This window comes from Pungitius pungitius, chromosome 4 (genome assembly GCF_949316345.1).
Source record: "Pungitius pungitius chromosome 4, fPunPun2.1, whole genome shotgun sequence".
NCBI lineage: Eukaryota > Metazoa > Chordata > Actinopteri > Perciformes > Gasterosteidae > Pungitius > Pungitius pungitius.
In genome coordinates, this window is record NC_084903.1 from 16,586,717 (window position 1) to 16,602,086 (window position 15,370).

Consider the following 15,370-nt stretch of genomic DNA (forward strand, 5'->3'; position numbering starts at 1 on the left):
CTACTCAGCACTCACACTGATTCAATTACCACCAAAGGTCCACTGAACCCCACGAATAACCAACGAGCTCGTCTCCCCGTCTGTCTGTGGGCCTGTCGACCGGCCTGTTTGCGTCCATCTTTGTTTAGGGTTGGGGCGTCTCACTGCCTGTTTGTCTAATTTGTCAAAAGTTCTGCGTCTTTGACTAACTTCTTGTCTGTCTGTCAAAATGTTGGTCTGCTCCAGCGGATTTAGACAAAAGACTCCAGTATGAGATGCACGAAGAAGAAAACGATCGCGAGCAGAATCTCCTCAATTGTAAAACGAAAACAATCCAGTCACCTTGATCCAGTGACCGTCAACAACTCCAAATAACCCCCGTGTCCTCTTCCCTGTTCCCCACCTCATTCTCCTCTCCTCTGCCCTCCCTCCACCCCCCTCTAAGTGTTGAGTGTTATTTAGGCTTTACTGGCGCGTGTAAAATTTTGCAATTTGAAGGGCTGTTAAGTTTTTCAATTGAAATATTCATTTAAGATGCAGGTGATGCTTTTTCCCTTTTTTTATTTTACCGGCGTTTTACTGCTCCGTGGATAGGAGGGAACGAGTGTTGAGGGAATGCGCATCTACCCCTCTACCCTGGTTTCCTTAGTCCATATTGCTCTCACTCAATTCCTCTTTCTGCTCAACTCGTCCTCTTTTTTCCTCTCCCATCCTCTATTTCCCAACTGCTCTTCTTTTCCCTCGTCTCCCACTCCCACTTTTGTCTCCCCCCTACCTCTTTGACCTCTTCATTCCCCATTCCTTTTTGTCTTTCTTTCCCCTCTATCTTAATCCCTTCCTCCACACCTCCCACCGTTACTCCTCCTCCCTCCAGTAAAACACAGTAGCAGAAGGCTAAAACATGAGCGCGGGGCCGCCAAGCCTTAAATCACATTTATAAGGATTTGGTTAGCATAGTAATAACACAATCAACTGACAAGGGCCGGGAGAGGGGGAGGGAGGAAGATGTATGTGTGTTAGTGTGTGTGTGTGTAGGTGTGTACTTTTCGGTGTATTCATGTTATGTAGCTTCTTGTGCATATTCTAAGTGTGCACATCTGTGTCTTTCCATTTGGAGAGATGAGGAAGGGTATTATTTTTAGCCATGCACAGGGTCCCGTGCGTGCTCGTGTGTTCCTGTGGGTGACTGGGCTTTTGAAGGTGAGCCGAGGCTGCTAGGAGTCATAATGAGGACAAACGCTGAGCTTTACTGTAATCAAGATGCTTACGACATGGTGTCAAAACGTGACAAGCAATACGAGGAAAATTTACATGGCATTTTATATCTTTACTTTCTCTACAGATTATTTAATGTCATTGCTGCTTTAGGAGACAATGAAGAGGCACAGAGAAAGGGGATGATGCATGACCAAGGTCATGAGCTCACTTTGTATCCATAACATCATGACTATATGTGATGTACATTAGGCTTTAAGTAACTGAGACCATCACGATACCTGAAATGCCAATCACTCAAATATTTCAATGTTCTTTTCAGACGTTCACTATTTGGAGTGATTTACTTAGAGGTAACCTCCTACGGAAAAGAACACAAAAATGCAAAATATTATAATAACAATTTAATGTGTGTCAAAATGTTAAAATTTGAGGAAAACCATTATTAAAGAAACCTGCAAAAGTAAAAAAAAAAAAATCCTGTCTTTTAATCTCCTAAGGAAAAGCTATTTGACAGCCATGTTTAATACTCTCAGAAATGTACATTTTCAGTTCCAACGGAAAATGTAATGACAGTACTTGTAATATTATAACCAAGTCTTGAACAGAATTCTGGGCAACAAGATGCCCAGATACAAGTGATAGGATTGTTATCGTTTTATTAATGCAGTCATTACCTCGAAACTAATTTCTATCAGATTTTCCTCCTTCGTACCTTTCTTTCACTTCCTGCTTTAATGTTCTGTCCCACGCACGGGAGCACGGACACACACACACACACTTTTCTAAGATCATTTTGTCAAAACTGTGCTTTAGTCATACTCCCTATAACACAGTAACGCTTGCACACAAACACACGCACGCACACAGACACGGACGCTCTCTCTTCCTCTCTTAGATCACTTAGCTAGTGTGAACATGGGAGTAGACAGAGGAAAGGGAGCTGTCCAACACGGCTAGAGTTTATGTTCACAGGAGCCGTCTGTCTGTTCTGCAGCGGCAGGAATTCATAGGGACCAAATTACATTAAAAAGATGATATAAAACTTTAATGGAATGATAAAAAGGAAAGGAGGAAGCGTGGGTCTCTCCTTCTCTGTTCTATCATTAGCCTTCTCTTGTCTTCTCTTCCTCTTTCTTTCCTCAAATAAACTTTTTCCATTTTTCTTTCCTCACTTTTCTATCCTTTTCTCCCTCTTTATTTTCCCATTTTTCTCACTCCCCTTATCCCTATAGTAAACACTTAGGGCTAGTCCATCCAAAACAAGATGAGAAAGGAACAGGTATGACAATATGAAAGACAGGACAAAGGATTGAAGGAGAGAATGAAGGGATAAAAGTAATGAGGTGGAACACATACTTAAATCCATGTTTCTAATGAAGATTCATGTCAACTTGGATATATTATTTACAGTTTAGTAACAAAGTAGACACCTTGCAAGCTTAAAGCTCACATCAGCAAATACAGATCAGAATAGGGGGAAGAAAAACTCGGGACAGGGTGTGGAGATTAAGAGGACAACACAGCCTTTCAATGCCATGATAATGAAAGGATGGGTTTATGGGGACAGATTACATGTTAGAAAAAAGTAAGGTCTTGCTCTCTTACATCAGGGGTTTAAATCCCTTCTTATTTAAAGCTTCCATACCTATTATTGGAAAATATTTCTTCCCATGCATCCTTTAACCCGATTAGAAACAGTAGTATGTATTCTACTGAATGGTTTAAAGATTCAATCACAACATGGGGCAGAAAAATGTGAGTAAACAACGGAGATGACACAAGGAGCTGTGAAAATAGATGAAAGAGTACAATCGACATACTGGGGACAAAGTTAAATTGATATTTTCAAATGTACTCAAACAATATAGGATTAATTCTCATATGGGCGCATGAGTTGTAGAACTACAGTCAAGTCACTATGTAAGTCTGTTTGTGTATGTGTTGTTGGGAATGAGTTTGTCAGCATGCAACTTCACGAGTATGTGTTACTGCTCGTGAGCAGGTGCTGATAGATAAGTAGGACCACGAGGTGTGTGTATGACACATGTTCTCAGTGTGCATGTGCTTATGACAGGGGGCCAGAGAGAGGAAAAAGAACGATGAATGAGGTTTGAATAACACACATACACACACACCAACAAAGAAGTCAACTTCACATTTTCAGACTCACTCATTAAAACACACACATGTACCCACAACCAAAAACACAAACAATTGTGCACCTTATCTGTAACTGTTGAGTACATGGAAATAACAGAATCTGTTTGGCTGTCAGTTTTTGTTAGAGGGATTCAGTTTTGAAAAGCAATGAGAAAAACCAAAGAGCCATAATTTAATGGATCCTAAATGTCTGCAATTGTATGTGTAGGAATGGGATTGTGCATTGCTGCTAGTGTCAATGTGTTTGCATTTTTGTACCTCTCATACGTGTCTGTACACATTTCTGTGTGTGTACATGTGCATATATTGGATGTATGCAAATCTCAGAGGCTTAATGATAATGTATGTGATAATAGCGTGGTGCTAATTAATTTATAACTTTGCACCGAGGAGGCTGTTCCAGTGGCTAATATGATTCTATTACAGCAATTAGCCCACAATGACAATGGCTAGGTCACTCTCACACAGACACACACCTTACAGTATGCAAATCTCAACATCAGTGTGTTTCATCCTCTCTTGCTTGTCCCCATGTTTCATTTTTAATATGATCTGTCTCTCTTTCTTATTGCTTGGACCAGATTGACCACATGCACCAACACCAAGAAATGAACACACTTTTATCAGATTAAATAGAAAAGGAAACTGGGCAGAGGCTTTTTTGTCCCCCACCACAGGCAATATGTTTAATGTGTGAGGCCATTGTTTAGATCATTACCTAAAATCAGTCAGACTCCTTGACTTTAAATTTGACTGAGCAGCACTGACGGCCAACTGACGCCAGAGGACAACTAATAACCAGCTGCTGCCAGCCGCCTGCCGGCCAGTCACTGTCACATTTTATATGCTTATTTATCAATTTCTCTTGTGCTGTGTGCATTGAAACAAACGTGTACATGCGTGCATCTGTGAGTGATAAGTAAGCGTAATATATTCTAAGTACTTGTGCGTGTGTGAGTCTGTCCACTTACTGTCCTCTGCGGTGCGCAGGGTCGCCCAGGGGCCGAGAGTCTGCCCGTGTGCGTGCGAGGCCACCACTCTTAGCATGTATTGGGTGTACGGTGATAGGCCCTCTACATGGTAGGAAAAGGTTTCCGTTGCGTTTTCCATGAGCCTACAGCAGAGGTTCACAGAGACAAACATTTACAGAAAACAAAATGTGGGCATGTGGCCTAAGAGGCACACCGAATTTAATGTAGAAATCTTTCCATTTTTTCCTTCAAAATTATCCGCCGTCTATTGTTTTCCTATTTAATGCCTGACCAAAGAGATTCAGCACTGGACAGCTCCCCAGAATGTGCTTTCTAAAACCCCAAATTGAGTAAGCATTTTTGCACTTCCAGCTCCATAAAGTCAATGAGTTTTTTTTAAATGATGTTTGGTTGGATCAATGAATTAAGGTATGCAATTAACAGAAAATTAAGATATTTAACTTATTTAATTTTTGTTGTACGAAAGAAAATACATCAGAAAATACTTTTTGACATTTAACACAGTCAATGCTGATCTCAATTCAAGAAAGAGGTATCTTTTTATGTGTTTTTACTAAATAACTTTTAGGTGTAATGGTATATAAATACGTTTTGTGTGGTCAATTAACATTGATGATTTTGGCAATGTGTACTTCATTTGTAGAGCTATTTATCAAATTCACATGTCATACATAATGCCATTTCATATAATCATACAAAGGAATCTAGGACAAAGTAAAAGAATATTGTCATAAATGAGGGGCCGCTGACCATTTAGCATCAGATGGGTAGAAAGGATGAATGAATGAATAAATCAGGGAACAATGAGATTTCCATAGCAGAGGAGGAGGAGGGCATGGCTGTCTGATATATAATACATGTAGCTAGTCATTTATTTATTACCACAGAATGAGAGCCTCCTCTTCTTGGATTAAATTGCAATTTGTTGTCAGGAAGCATGTAATGAATACATATCAGATGCACGCCCTCTCTCTCTCTTTTTATTCTATTACATTTTCCCTACCTCTGTCTCCCTCTTTGCACGGCCCTTTGATATTTTGTCTTTTTGACTCCCCCGTCTCTCCAGCTCGTTTCCTTACAGTTTCTCTGATTGCCTGTCATATTGATAGGACATATCTGGCTTTGCTGAATATTGTACCCTGTTATATGTACTTGTGTATGCATATATGTGTACACATTTTTAAGGTGCGTATATATGGAAATACGTATGAGAGAGCGCTGTAAAGGTGCGTCATTCTCTTAATGCTGTTTCCAACCATTTGAATGGGCTCTGGACAAGTATGTGCAAACTTGTTTATCTACTGTATCTGTGCAGTTTTTAAATCTAAAAATAAATGACTCGATATCTCTAGCTCACCTTATCACCGGCCTCTGAGGGGATGTCCTCATTTGCAGGCTGTAACGGAGTGGACCTGGTGCATTGGAGTGAGCAGGGGCGGACCAGGAAACATTTAGACTGGCACTTGTTCTATGAGCCAACCGCGGTGGTAACAATCCATCTGGGGCTTGGAAAAGAGAGACACGATGGTGATAAGACGACGCAGCAATTGATAAAGGAAGGAAGGACGTGGTAGAAAATGGATGGAGTGATGCAATGAGAAAAAACTAAATAAAGACAGCAAGAAAAAGAGAAGAAGAAGAGGAAAAGTAGATTAGAAAAGCTACATCAATGTCGTATCGACATTAATCCCATTGATCAACTGCACTCAAAACAAATGACACCAGATGACCCCGCTCCCTCAACCATGGCCCCCTTTTCCAGCTGAGGATGATAGCATAGTGCTACTGTCGGAAAATCAGCAAAAACATCTTGATTCAGTATGATTGCCGTGCTCTTAACAGAAACAGAGGAGATATGAGGAAAGACAGAATAGGAAAGAGATGAGGACAACAAACAGAAGGATGAAATGAGGGTGACTGTAGTGTAGTCGACTACGCAAAATAAGAGTAGGTCCTCCGATGTGGAAAGTGACCCTTCAATCAAACACAGGGCTCTCTTTCCACCACAGCAACACTGATTGCTGAAGACTTCTTATCCTACAGACGGCTGTTGAAAACACACAAAATAAAAGAAGCCTAAAAACACTCCTTGATACTGGATACTGGTTCAGAATAATATTTGTGGTGGGTTTTAGATATTTGTATGATATTGTAATTATCAATTATGAGGTTGTCATAATTAGTAATGATTACTGATTTAGTAATAAATGTGAGGTTACAGTGAGATTGACCTTAAAAATATAATCAGAGTGGTAAGTGGACAAATTTGTCAATCCTAATATATCACTTTGCTAGGAGGGATGCAAGAGTGCAGTGACCCTGACCTTTGATTTCCAAATTATAATAAGTTTATCCTGGAGCCAACGTGGGTGTTTGTGAGGAGATTAACGATTGTGAAAACTGACCAGATGGACGTATGTCCCAATGAACCTGCGACATGACCCAACACTCAACCCCTACCAAAGTGATTCTGTGAGTGTGTGGCTGAGAGCGTGTCTGTCTTTGTTCATTTCCCTACCATTATGTCCAATTTGTGTCTTTCTATGTAATCTGTTGGGTCTGAGGAGTTAGATGGCTCGATAGCCTTGACAACCAAAATTCAAAATAAAAATAAAAACTGCCTTTACATGTGAACAGATTCATAAAATACAGCCATACTAGATGAATCTATTATGTATTATTATTATTATTATATTGTATCAATGCCCATGACTAGCCTCTGTTTTAAATAAACTCTACAGTAGCTCAGCAAAATTGTCAGTGTGTGTGTGTGTGTGTGTGTGTGAAACTCTTGAAACACTATTTCTGCCTGAGACGCACGCATGAACACATGCACAAAACACACAAAACATACACCTTTGGTGAGCCTGTGTCTCTCTCATGCTGTGTTAGCAGATACAATATCAGAGGTGTCACTAATCGTTTTAAACTATGCACTTTTATGTTCACTTCTCTCTCTCCGCTCGCCTCCTCCTCGGCTCTTCTGTCTCATGCTCAACTATCTTCTCTCTGTTCTTTCACAGAACAAGGACGCATCAAGACAGTTTGCCTTAAAGAAGTCTAAAGAGATGCCAGAGGCACAGAGGTAAAAAGAGAGAGAGAAAGAGAGGAAACGTCTGGTATTTAAAATTTATACTTTCTTATGCCTTTGTTTTGAACTTGAACAGTAGGAACTTTCCGAAGTCAGTCTTTTGTCGTTCTCTGAGTGAGACATGGTTGGGGTGGGGGGGGGAGGTGTTTGTAAATGTGTGTTTGATTTCAACATTTTAAAATTAGCAGAAGTAAGTCAAATATGTGTGTATTGGTCTGAGTGTTGCTCCCTGGTTGCCATGATCTCCAAACTACTCTGATCAGCTTCGGCAATTATCAGTATGCGCAAACAGCCTCCATCAAATACACCAACAAACGCGGTGTAAATTCGAAATATGCATATGGACCATTAAGGGAAGTCAATGCTCTGTGTTTGTCAGTGTTTATCACTGCTACTCACTGAATAATTGTTTTTCATTTTTTGCCCAGCAAACTATAAAACAACTTTTCCAGTTCAAAAGAATAGCAATTCAAATTGTAATCATTTAGAAACGAGGTGACTTATATTATTAGAATACAGAACCATTTATCTCAAACGTATCAGTGATGATTGGATTTCTAGGGCAAATCAGGTTTGTATGCTGTTGTGTAATGCTGGAATGACAACTTTTACTGTATTTTTGTGTACGAGTACCTGCTGGGGGCGTAGTGACATTGAGCGGCAGGCTCTCAACACAACCTTCTGTGTTACACCCTCTGATCCAGAAGATGTAGTCGGTGTAAGGGTGTAGGTCAGTCACAGACAACCAGGTTCCTGCTGCTGTACTTCCATCCAGCACACCCTCACCATCTGAGAGACAGTCACACAAGGAGAGACATGTAAGGTCCTAGGCCATGCATGCTGTATTTAACTAGTGAGGAGGAAGAAGCTATTATCGCGCACATTTGATTTCATGGCACATTCATTGATTAAAGCGGAAACTGTGATAGCTGAAAAAGGCGATACATAAAACTAATTTAAGAACTGAGGGAAAACAGAATGAGTAAGAGTTCAAGAGAGGGGAATAGTGACTGAGATTAACTGAGAGTGAGGTCTCTGTATTGAGGTTATGCAAGGGTAGTCAAAGAAAAAAAGATCAGAAAATTACAATATGTAAGGCTATCCAATATATTTAGATGGACACACACCCACACACATGAACACATCGGTTTTGTCGGTACTGATGAAGGCAGCGTGTATCAAAGAATCGCGGACTTGTGGGTAACTAGAGCGAAACCCCATCTTTCTTTCTTCCACACCTCTCCCACCCTTCTCTCCACTCATTTTAATCCGTCTCTTCCTCTGTGCAGGGCAGATCAAAGTCCCTGACTGTGTGTGTGTGTGTCTATGCAAGACAGAGACAGACTTGGTGAATACGTGTGGGTTAAAGGAAAATTGTGAGTTCTGCCGTTTCCCCGTGCTCCTGTTCTCATCTTGTTCAATTTTCTTCTTCCCCATTTCTTTACATGTTCAGTTCTCATACGCTGTTTTTATTGCTCTTCATGTCTTATGTTGTTTTTACTTGCAACCTTTTCTAATACATCTATGGAAATATGAGTTTCTCATCTCTCCTCTCCTCTGTATACTATTATTTACAAATACTCGTCTTTGTTGATTGTATCTTTGCCGCGGAATCCCGCCTTGTTTCCTCTCAGCAGCAGTATAAAACAAGCCGTGTCATTTCTACACCACTCAGGTTTGATTACTCCGTCTTCCTCTTACAGTCTTGCGGTGTTGGTGATCTGTGAGCGTGTGTGTCTCGGTGTATCTCCACACTATATTATCCTGTTCTTCTGATCTTGTCAAAAAAACCATACTTTATTTAATATATATACTTTGATTGCAATCTGAATTGATAGTAATGTCTGCTAATTTCCTGAAAACTTTAAAACAAACTTGAGATTCCCATTACTGTTTTTTCATGGACTAGCTTTAACTTTATTCCAAGCTTTGACAGAACTAACTTGCAAAAGTGAGACCTATAGGGAAGCAACTTTTAATGTTCAACTCTACTTTCTATGTCCTTTTTTCTCCCTGACTCCCTGACCCGAGATAATTCCATTCTATCAACAAGGTAAATGTTGACACATTTTTTAGATTTGTTACTGAGGTTTAAAAAATAATACGGTATGGTGTCTCAAAAAACTCTGATAAAAAACGACCCTACGTCTTCGCCCAATGTCGGCCAGGGTCGGCTCATGGGTTACCTTTGCTTTTGTAGTACAGTGTGTAGCCGAGGTTCCCATTCGGTCTCGGTGGGGCCGTCCAGCGGGCTCGGAGCGATCGAGAGCTCTGATTGGTCAGCTCTAACAGTATAGGGCCTTCTGGGGCCATCTGTAATGTACGCACCTCCACCTGATTTAAAGATAAAAGACAAGCACACAATGGTTGAAATGACAAAAAACTTCAGAATTATCATTATGAAATATATGTGTGTTCAAATATAACGTTTAACCAGTCTGTGTAGGTTCAAACTACTCTACACATCTGGCCCAAATTACTGCTGCTGTGTCACTCCACACACGCCCTTTTCTTCTTTTTCCACCATCACCCCGCTTCATTATTCAGTCTCATTTCCTTGTGTCTCTCGCTCCTCGGCTGTCCTTCATGACCTCACTCGCCACGTCATCTCTCCCTTCGCTCTGACCATTTACTCCATCCTCATCATTTCACTCCCTATATCCCTAAACTCTCTCCTTTCCACAGTCCTTTCTTCACCTTTTCCGGTCCGTCCTGTCATCTATTCCTCTTTATCCTGTTTTTGCCCCCCCTTCCTTCCTGTCCTCCTGTTCTGCTGTGTCAGCTATTTGACTAAATATGGCGTCGGTATTGGAAAAATGCCCCAAAATATGGCCTGTTGTCAGGGACATCGTTGAGTGTGGAGTGGCATTTGCTACCAAATGTCAATGTCGCCACACCAACCTCGTTATTGAGCCGAGAGGATCGATCACCTTTATGACAGTCAGTGACACAACATGCACACGCACGCACACACTTTGAAAATGTCTGAGTAGGCATTCCCACATGTGTCCCTTGTTTTTGTGTGTCACAAAAATATCTGGTTTACTGTCTGTTTTGTTTTACCCACTGATATGATTCCAATGCAAAAACCCTACAGATGAAGATTGCCTACCTTCAAAGATTTCACAATGGATGTCATTCAATACACAAATTAGTTAACTGACCATCGGCCCTTTGCCACAGCCTCGCGCTGTGCAGGCCTGCAACCTGAGGACGTGTCGGCTCCACGGGGAGAGTCCCCCGACCACAAGGAACCTCAGGGAGGAGCTGGAGTTTGAAATGAGGGCTCCATCCAGCCAGAGGCCGTAGCTGGTTATAATGCCTGAAAGAGACCACATCTGCTTATGAAATGCACAAGATACAGAACTAAGATGACAGGAGCAGCCAAAGTAAGCTAAACGTTTTAGTCATCCTAAGTAATGGTGGACAAGGTATAATGATTACTGTCCCAAAAGAAGTTTATTGTAAAACACACAATCCATCTTGCTGACATAACTAATGTGCCCTTCATTTGCTGGCCTGAAACCCATCAGTCCACATAACACCATCACCCTGACTCTAAAATGAAACACTTGTATAGCGAAAAAGAAAACGTCAAGTTTTTTGTTGTTGTGAAATCCATTCATTTAAACACCATTGTTTGATTGTGACATCCCTTTGGTTTCTTGGTCCCGTGGTCTCTTATGCATTTTCCATTTCTTTTGTGACGTACTGTTGCAAAACATTTTTCAGTCTAGGAGTTATTCCAGTCACAAAGTCACAAAGCTCTGTTGTGTTGAGGCGCAGTCTGGATTACTGCAGTACAATGCAAAGAAAAACAGACCTAGTACCAGTCAATGTGTCTTTGTGTGAACTTAAATGTAACCAGAGGCATTTTGACAATAAAGACCCTCAAAAGGACAGAACTACCGGAGCGAACATGCGCGCACACACAACTGCGGGTGCAAATAGGTGAGCACTCATACGCACACACAAAGATGGGAACTCACATGTCCATACACACATAGATACACGTACAATAATTACATTACATTCACCTAATAAAAAAAAATAAAAAATGAAACAGTACGGTGCCAAATGTGCTTTCCCTTAATAAAAATGCATACAGAGGGCTCAAGAGATCAGTGCTGAGAACTAAGAGTCTATTCCGCTTTAATCATGTGTGGGTTTTATTATTGCTCAATACAGATACACACACCTATCAGGAAAATGAAGACGCAGAAACCCCACGGACGGCAACTACATCTGGGAAGCTCTTAATGTGGCCAATCACACGCGTGGGACAGTGTGTGTGTGTGTGTGTGTGTGTGTGTGTGTGTGTGTGCGAATAAGCCCATATCAGTATAGGTTGTAATAAAGACAGGTTGGGAAATGAAGCAGCGAATGCATAACAGGCTTATTTCCCCTCTTTGTCTGCGTGTTGCCCCAACCTAATCCCCGAGAGGATTATCCCCCACAAATCCCTACGGAATTGGGGAGAAGGGGGGAGAGAGAGACAGAATCTCACTCCTCTGGAACCCATCACCATCATCATCATCATTGTTGCTGTCCATTTATGACAAAAAAAGAGTAAATGGGGAAAAAAAAGAAAGCTCTGAGCCTTTCTTTGAGTAAAAATTAAAGCTTTTTAAGCATGAGATAATCGGGTAATCATGATTAAGTGTCTCCTTGTTATAAATTTCTGTCATCAGATGAGAAGCTTTAAGTAATTCATCCGGGCTGATTTTGCACACACATCACATGGTTTATGGTGCGAAATGCACTCATGTGGCATTAAGCGTAAAACACACACAATTCAAATTACACGCGCACACACACACACACATTACAGAATTACTTTAACAAGCATGGCAGTAACATTTGATAATATGTGGTGGTGCGTTGTATGTTACAGACTGTGAAATCAGGTGGGAAAATGTTATGATGGTTTTCAACCCTCAATATATTATACGCAATATATATTCCTTAGAACTCATGTTTTTTTTTTTGTAGATAAAAGATAAAAAGACAAGAAAAACTGTAGACTATGTTAATTGAAGCTACTGTATTTTAGTTGTTTAATATGTACTTTGATTTAATATAGTTATTTTCATTTTTTGTTATAACTCTTTCATACAAAATAAATATATGATTTTTCTTCAAACGCCCAGAGAAAGCAAATGGTATCTTACCGTTTCAGACTATTTGCAATACTTTGAGGTTTTTAAATTCTTGATGAAATACCTGTTGTTCAGATGGAATAGTATCGATTGATGATGCATCACTATGCAGCACTTTAACTTCCCAAACTGTACTTTGCAGGAAACTTTCCATTTACTTTCCTTTGAGTCTCTTCACACTCCTACATCTGCTCACAATAAATAGTCCCCAGCAAATCTTTCTTCAGTCCATTAAAAGGATTTTAAAATCCCCACCAACATACATTGAATACATCTAATTGCCTGCAAGTGAATTAGATGAAGGTAGGAATAATGAGAACAACAAGAGAACGGCGGTCACTGCAGCTCTATGTGCTTCTTGCCTGCAGTTCTCTATTCTGTCAAAAGGGAGCACTTTTCATCCACTTAAAGGAGCTTGGTGAGGCACTGCCGTCTGACTCCCCGTCTCCGTTAGTCTCCAATTTTATGTTCTCTTCCCCTGTCTTTGTCTCTTCCCCTGTTTTATCTGAGTCCTCAATGTCCACCCCTTTTCTCTATCCATTGTATCCATCTCTTGCACACGCATCGGATTCCTCTCGCTCAAAGGGAAACTTTCACCTGTTTCATACTCTACGTGTACGGGAGGCCTGTGCAATGATATGGGTCTTTATGAATGTGATAGTCCGGGTTATACTAAAAACGGACACCATATATTCAAGCAAACACAAACCACGGAAATATATATGTAATCTCTCGGATCAATTTAATCAAATTCTATTAAAAAAATACTTGAATTTGTCTGCTTGTATTTCATTCCAAACACTGTTGATAATTTATTATTTTTATTTAGGTGTTTCGGTCTATCATTTTCCCTTACCATTCGGAGTATCTGGAGGGGTCCAGCTGACGTTGAGTGCATTTGGGGACAGAGGCGTGACCAACGGAGCGGGGACATTCTCTGGGGTGCTCTCCTCAGTCTGAGCATGGCTGGGAGGGCTTAAGGTACACCCGCCTCCTGTGCAGGCCTGGTGTAAACACACAGCAAGGCATTAATGGGTTCATGAATGAGAGAATCAAATCGAAAAGATGAAAGAGTGAGGGACTCACAGCGATTGTGATGGTGTAAGCTGTTCCTGGGGTTAGGTCGCGCAGTGTGTGGTCTTCAAAAAGTTCAGAGCTGTTATAGACCAGCACAGCTTCTGCACCCTCATGTGACAGGAAGATGGAATAAAACTCCAAAACGCCATTTACGTGAGAGGGACGTGACCACCTGGAGAGAAAGAAAGGCCTTAGTGATATATATGTACTCGAGTAATGTACTTGAATTCAGATCAAAGGATCCAACAATCCCATCAGAATTATGATGTCTGATTAGCAGCTTGGTCAAGTCTTTATACTTTCTACCGTAGAACTGCTGGAAATCTATTAGAAAAGTGCCTCTCTATATTTTTTGTTTCTTTTTGCAAGCAGATGGAGACACAATTCAGAATACCGTGGTTTCTTAAACACAAAACAAGTGCTTTTACTTCCCACACAGTTTCTCATGTCAGATAGAGGTGTCTCCTTTTCTATATTTAGAACACTAAGGTCATCCCCAACAGAGACGGAAGGGAGAGGACATGAGACGGCATTTATAAATAGAAACCTGTCTGCCCACTGCAAAATGTGGTAGAGAGGCACAGAGAGGACCTAATCTCAGCTGTAAAGACTATAACAAAGATCAGATTTAATTCTTTCACCTGCTTGTGAATTATATTATATTTATTCTATTATGGGATAGTAGGAACTGCCAAATGTGACTTGATAAACAGGTAGCCATGGTGCTTTTAAATTAAATTTGATTTGCGTTTGTTAATGCTGTAGTACAGAAATTCAAGCTATGAACAAATGATTTCATACAGAAAGTTGTGACGTCATGGGAACATCGGAGGTAAACTCTAAAAGCACGGCTCCAAAATAGAGTGAGAACAAAGTAATAGTGCTTTGAAACCCATACAGTAAGTAAACTAGTGCTTGTATTTTGTAAATTTCATTCCAAGTTGAAGTATCTGAAGATTTTGACAATAAGAAAACAAGTAAACAATTCTTAAATAAAACAGTAAAACATTCATTTTTATAAATAATTCTGCAATTATTACAAATCTCTGAAAGTAAACCATCCCTCGTACCGTCATGGTGGGAGGTCATTTTCAAAAGTGATGGATTCCTTTTGGTTCCTCTCATTAAAAGCCAGTTTTTGAAAGACTGATGAGAGTGTGTTAGCCCACAATTAGCCATTGTGGCTAATCTATCCCATTTATTATAAGATTTATATGCTGTCGATTGACAGTGTGATGTATGTCCACTTTTGAAAAACTAAATCAAAGGGGAGTTTTAATCTGTAATATAATTCAAATTGGTAATGGTTTCAGAAAACCATCATTTTTAAAAACGTTGAATGAAATGAGAATGAAACCGACTAGTTATTTCTCGGAACATTCAATTGAAAACCACGTGCTCAAAATGCAACAGGTTAAATTTCTGATTTCCAATCTATGAAGTGACGACTTGTTCTTCCGCACCTTTCCTGCTGCCCATGTTTCATGACTATCTTATGTTGCAAACTACAGTGGCACCACAACTACTGGTAACCCATTGAAATATTTACAATAGAAAAAAACAATACAGACCAAAAGGCAATTGACCTCTATTCTCTAAATGTCAAGTGTCCCATCATTTTTAAATATATTTGTTCACAGTGCAAGTATTGTTGCAGTTATGTCTTTGTGTTTATGAACGTGTTTCTGTCAGGT

The 15,370-nt window shown here is 40.3% G+C and overlaps 1 protein-coding gene across 1 annotated transcript in view; it reads right to left on the minus strand.

The window, feature by feature from the left end:
• ush2a (Usher syndrome 2A (autosomal recessive, mild)) overlaps positions 1 to 15,370 on the minus strand; it is a 155,065-nt gene that overhangs the window by 65,936 nt on the left and 73,759 nt on the right. Inside the window, exons 43-49 of the mRNA XM_062561810.1 lie at positions 13,686 to 13,848; positions 13,456 to 13,603; positions 10,605 to 10,762; positions 9,627 to 9,774; positions 8,074 to 8,229; positions 5,707 to 5,854; positions 4,329 to 4,471 (exon numbers count right to left, since the gene is read on the minus strand). Of these exons, the coding sequence (XP_062417794.1) occupies positions 4,329 to 4,471; positions 5,707 to 5,854; positions 8,074 to 8,229; positions 9,627 to 9,774; positions 10,605 to 10,762; positions 13,456 to 13,603; positions 13,686 to 13,848 (1,064 nt within the window). The remainder of the gene's footprint in view (positions 1 to 4,328; positions 4,472 to 5,706; positions 5,855 to 8,073; positions 8,230 to 9,626; positions 9,775 to 10,604; positions 10,763 to 13,455; positions 13,604 to 13,685; positions 13,849 to 15,370) is intronic.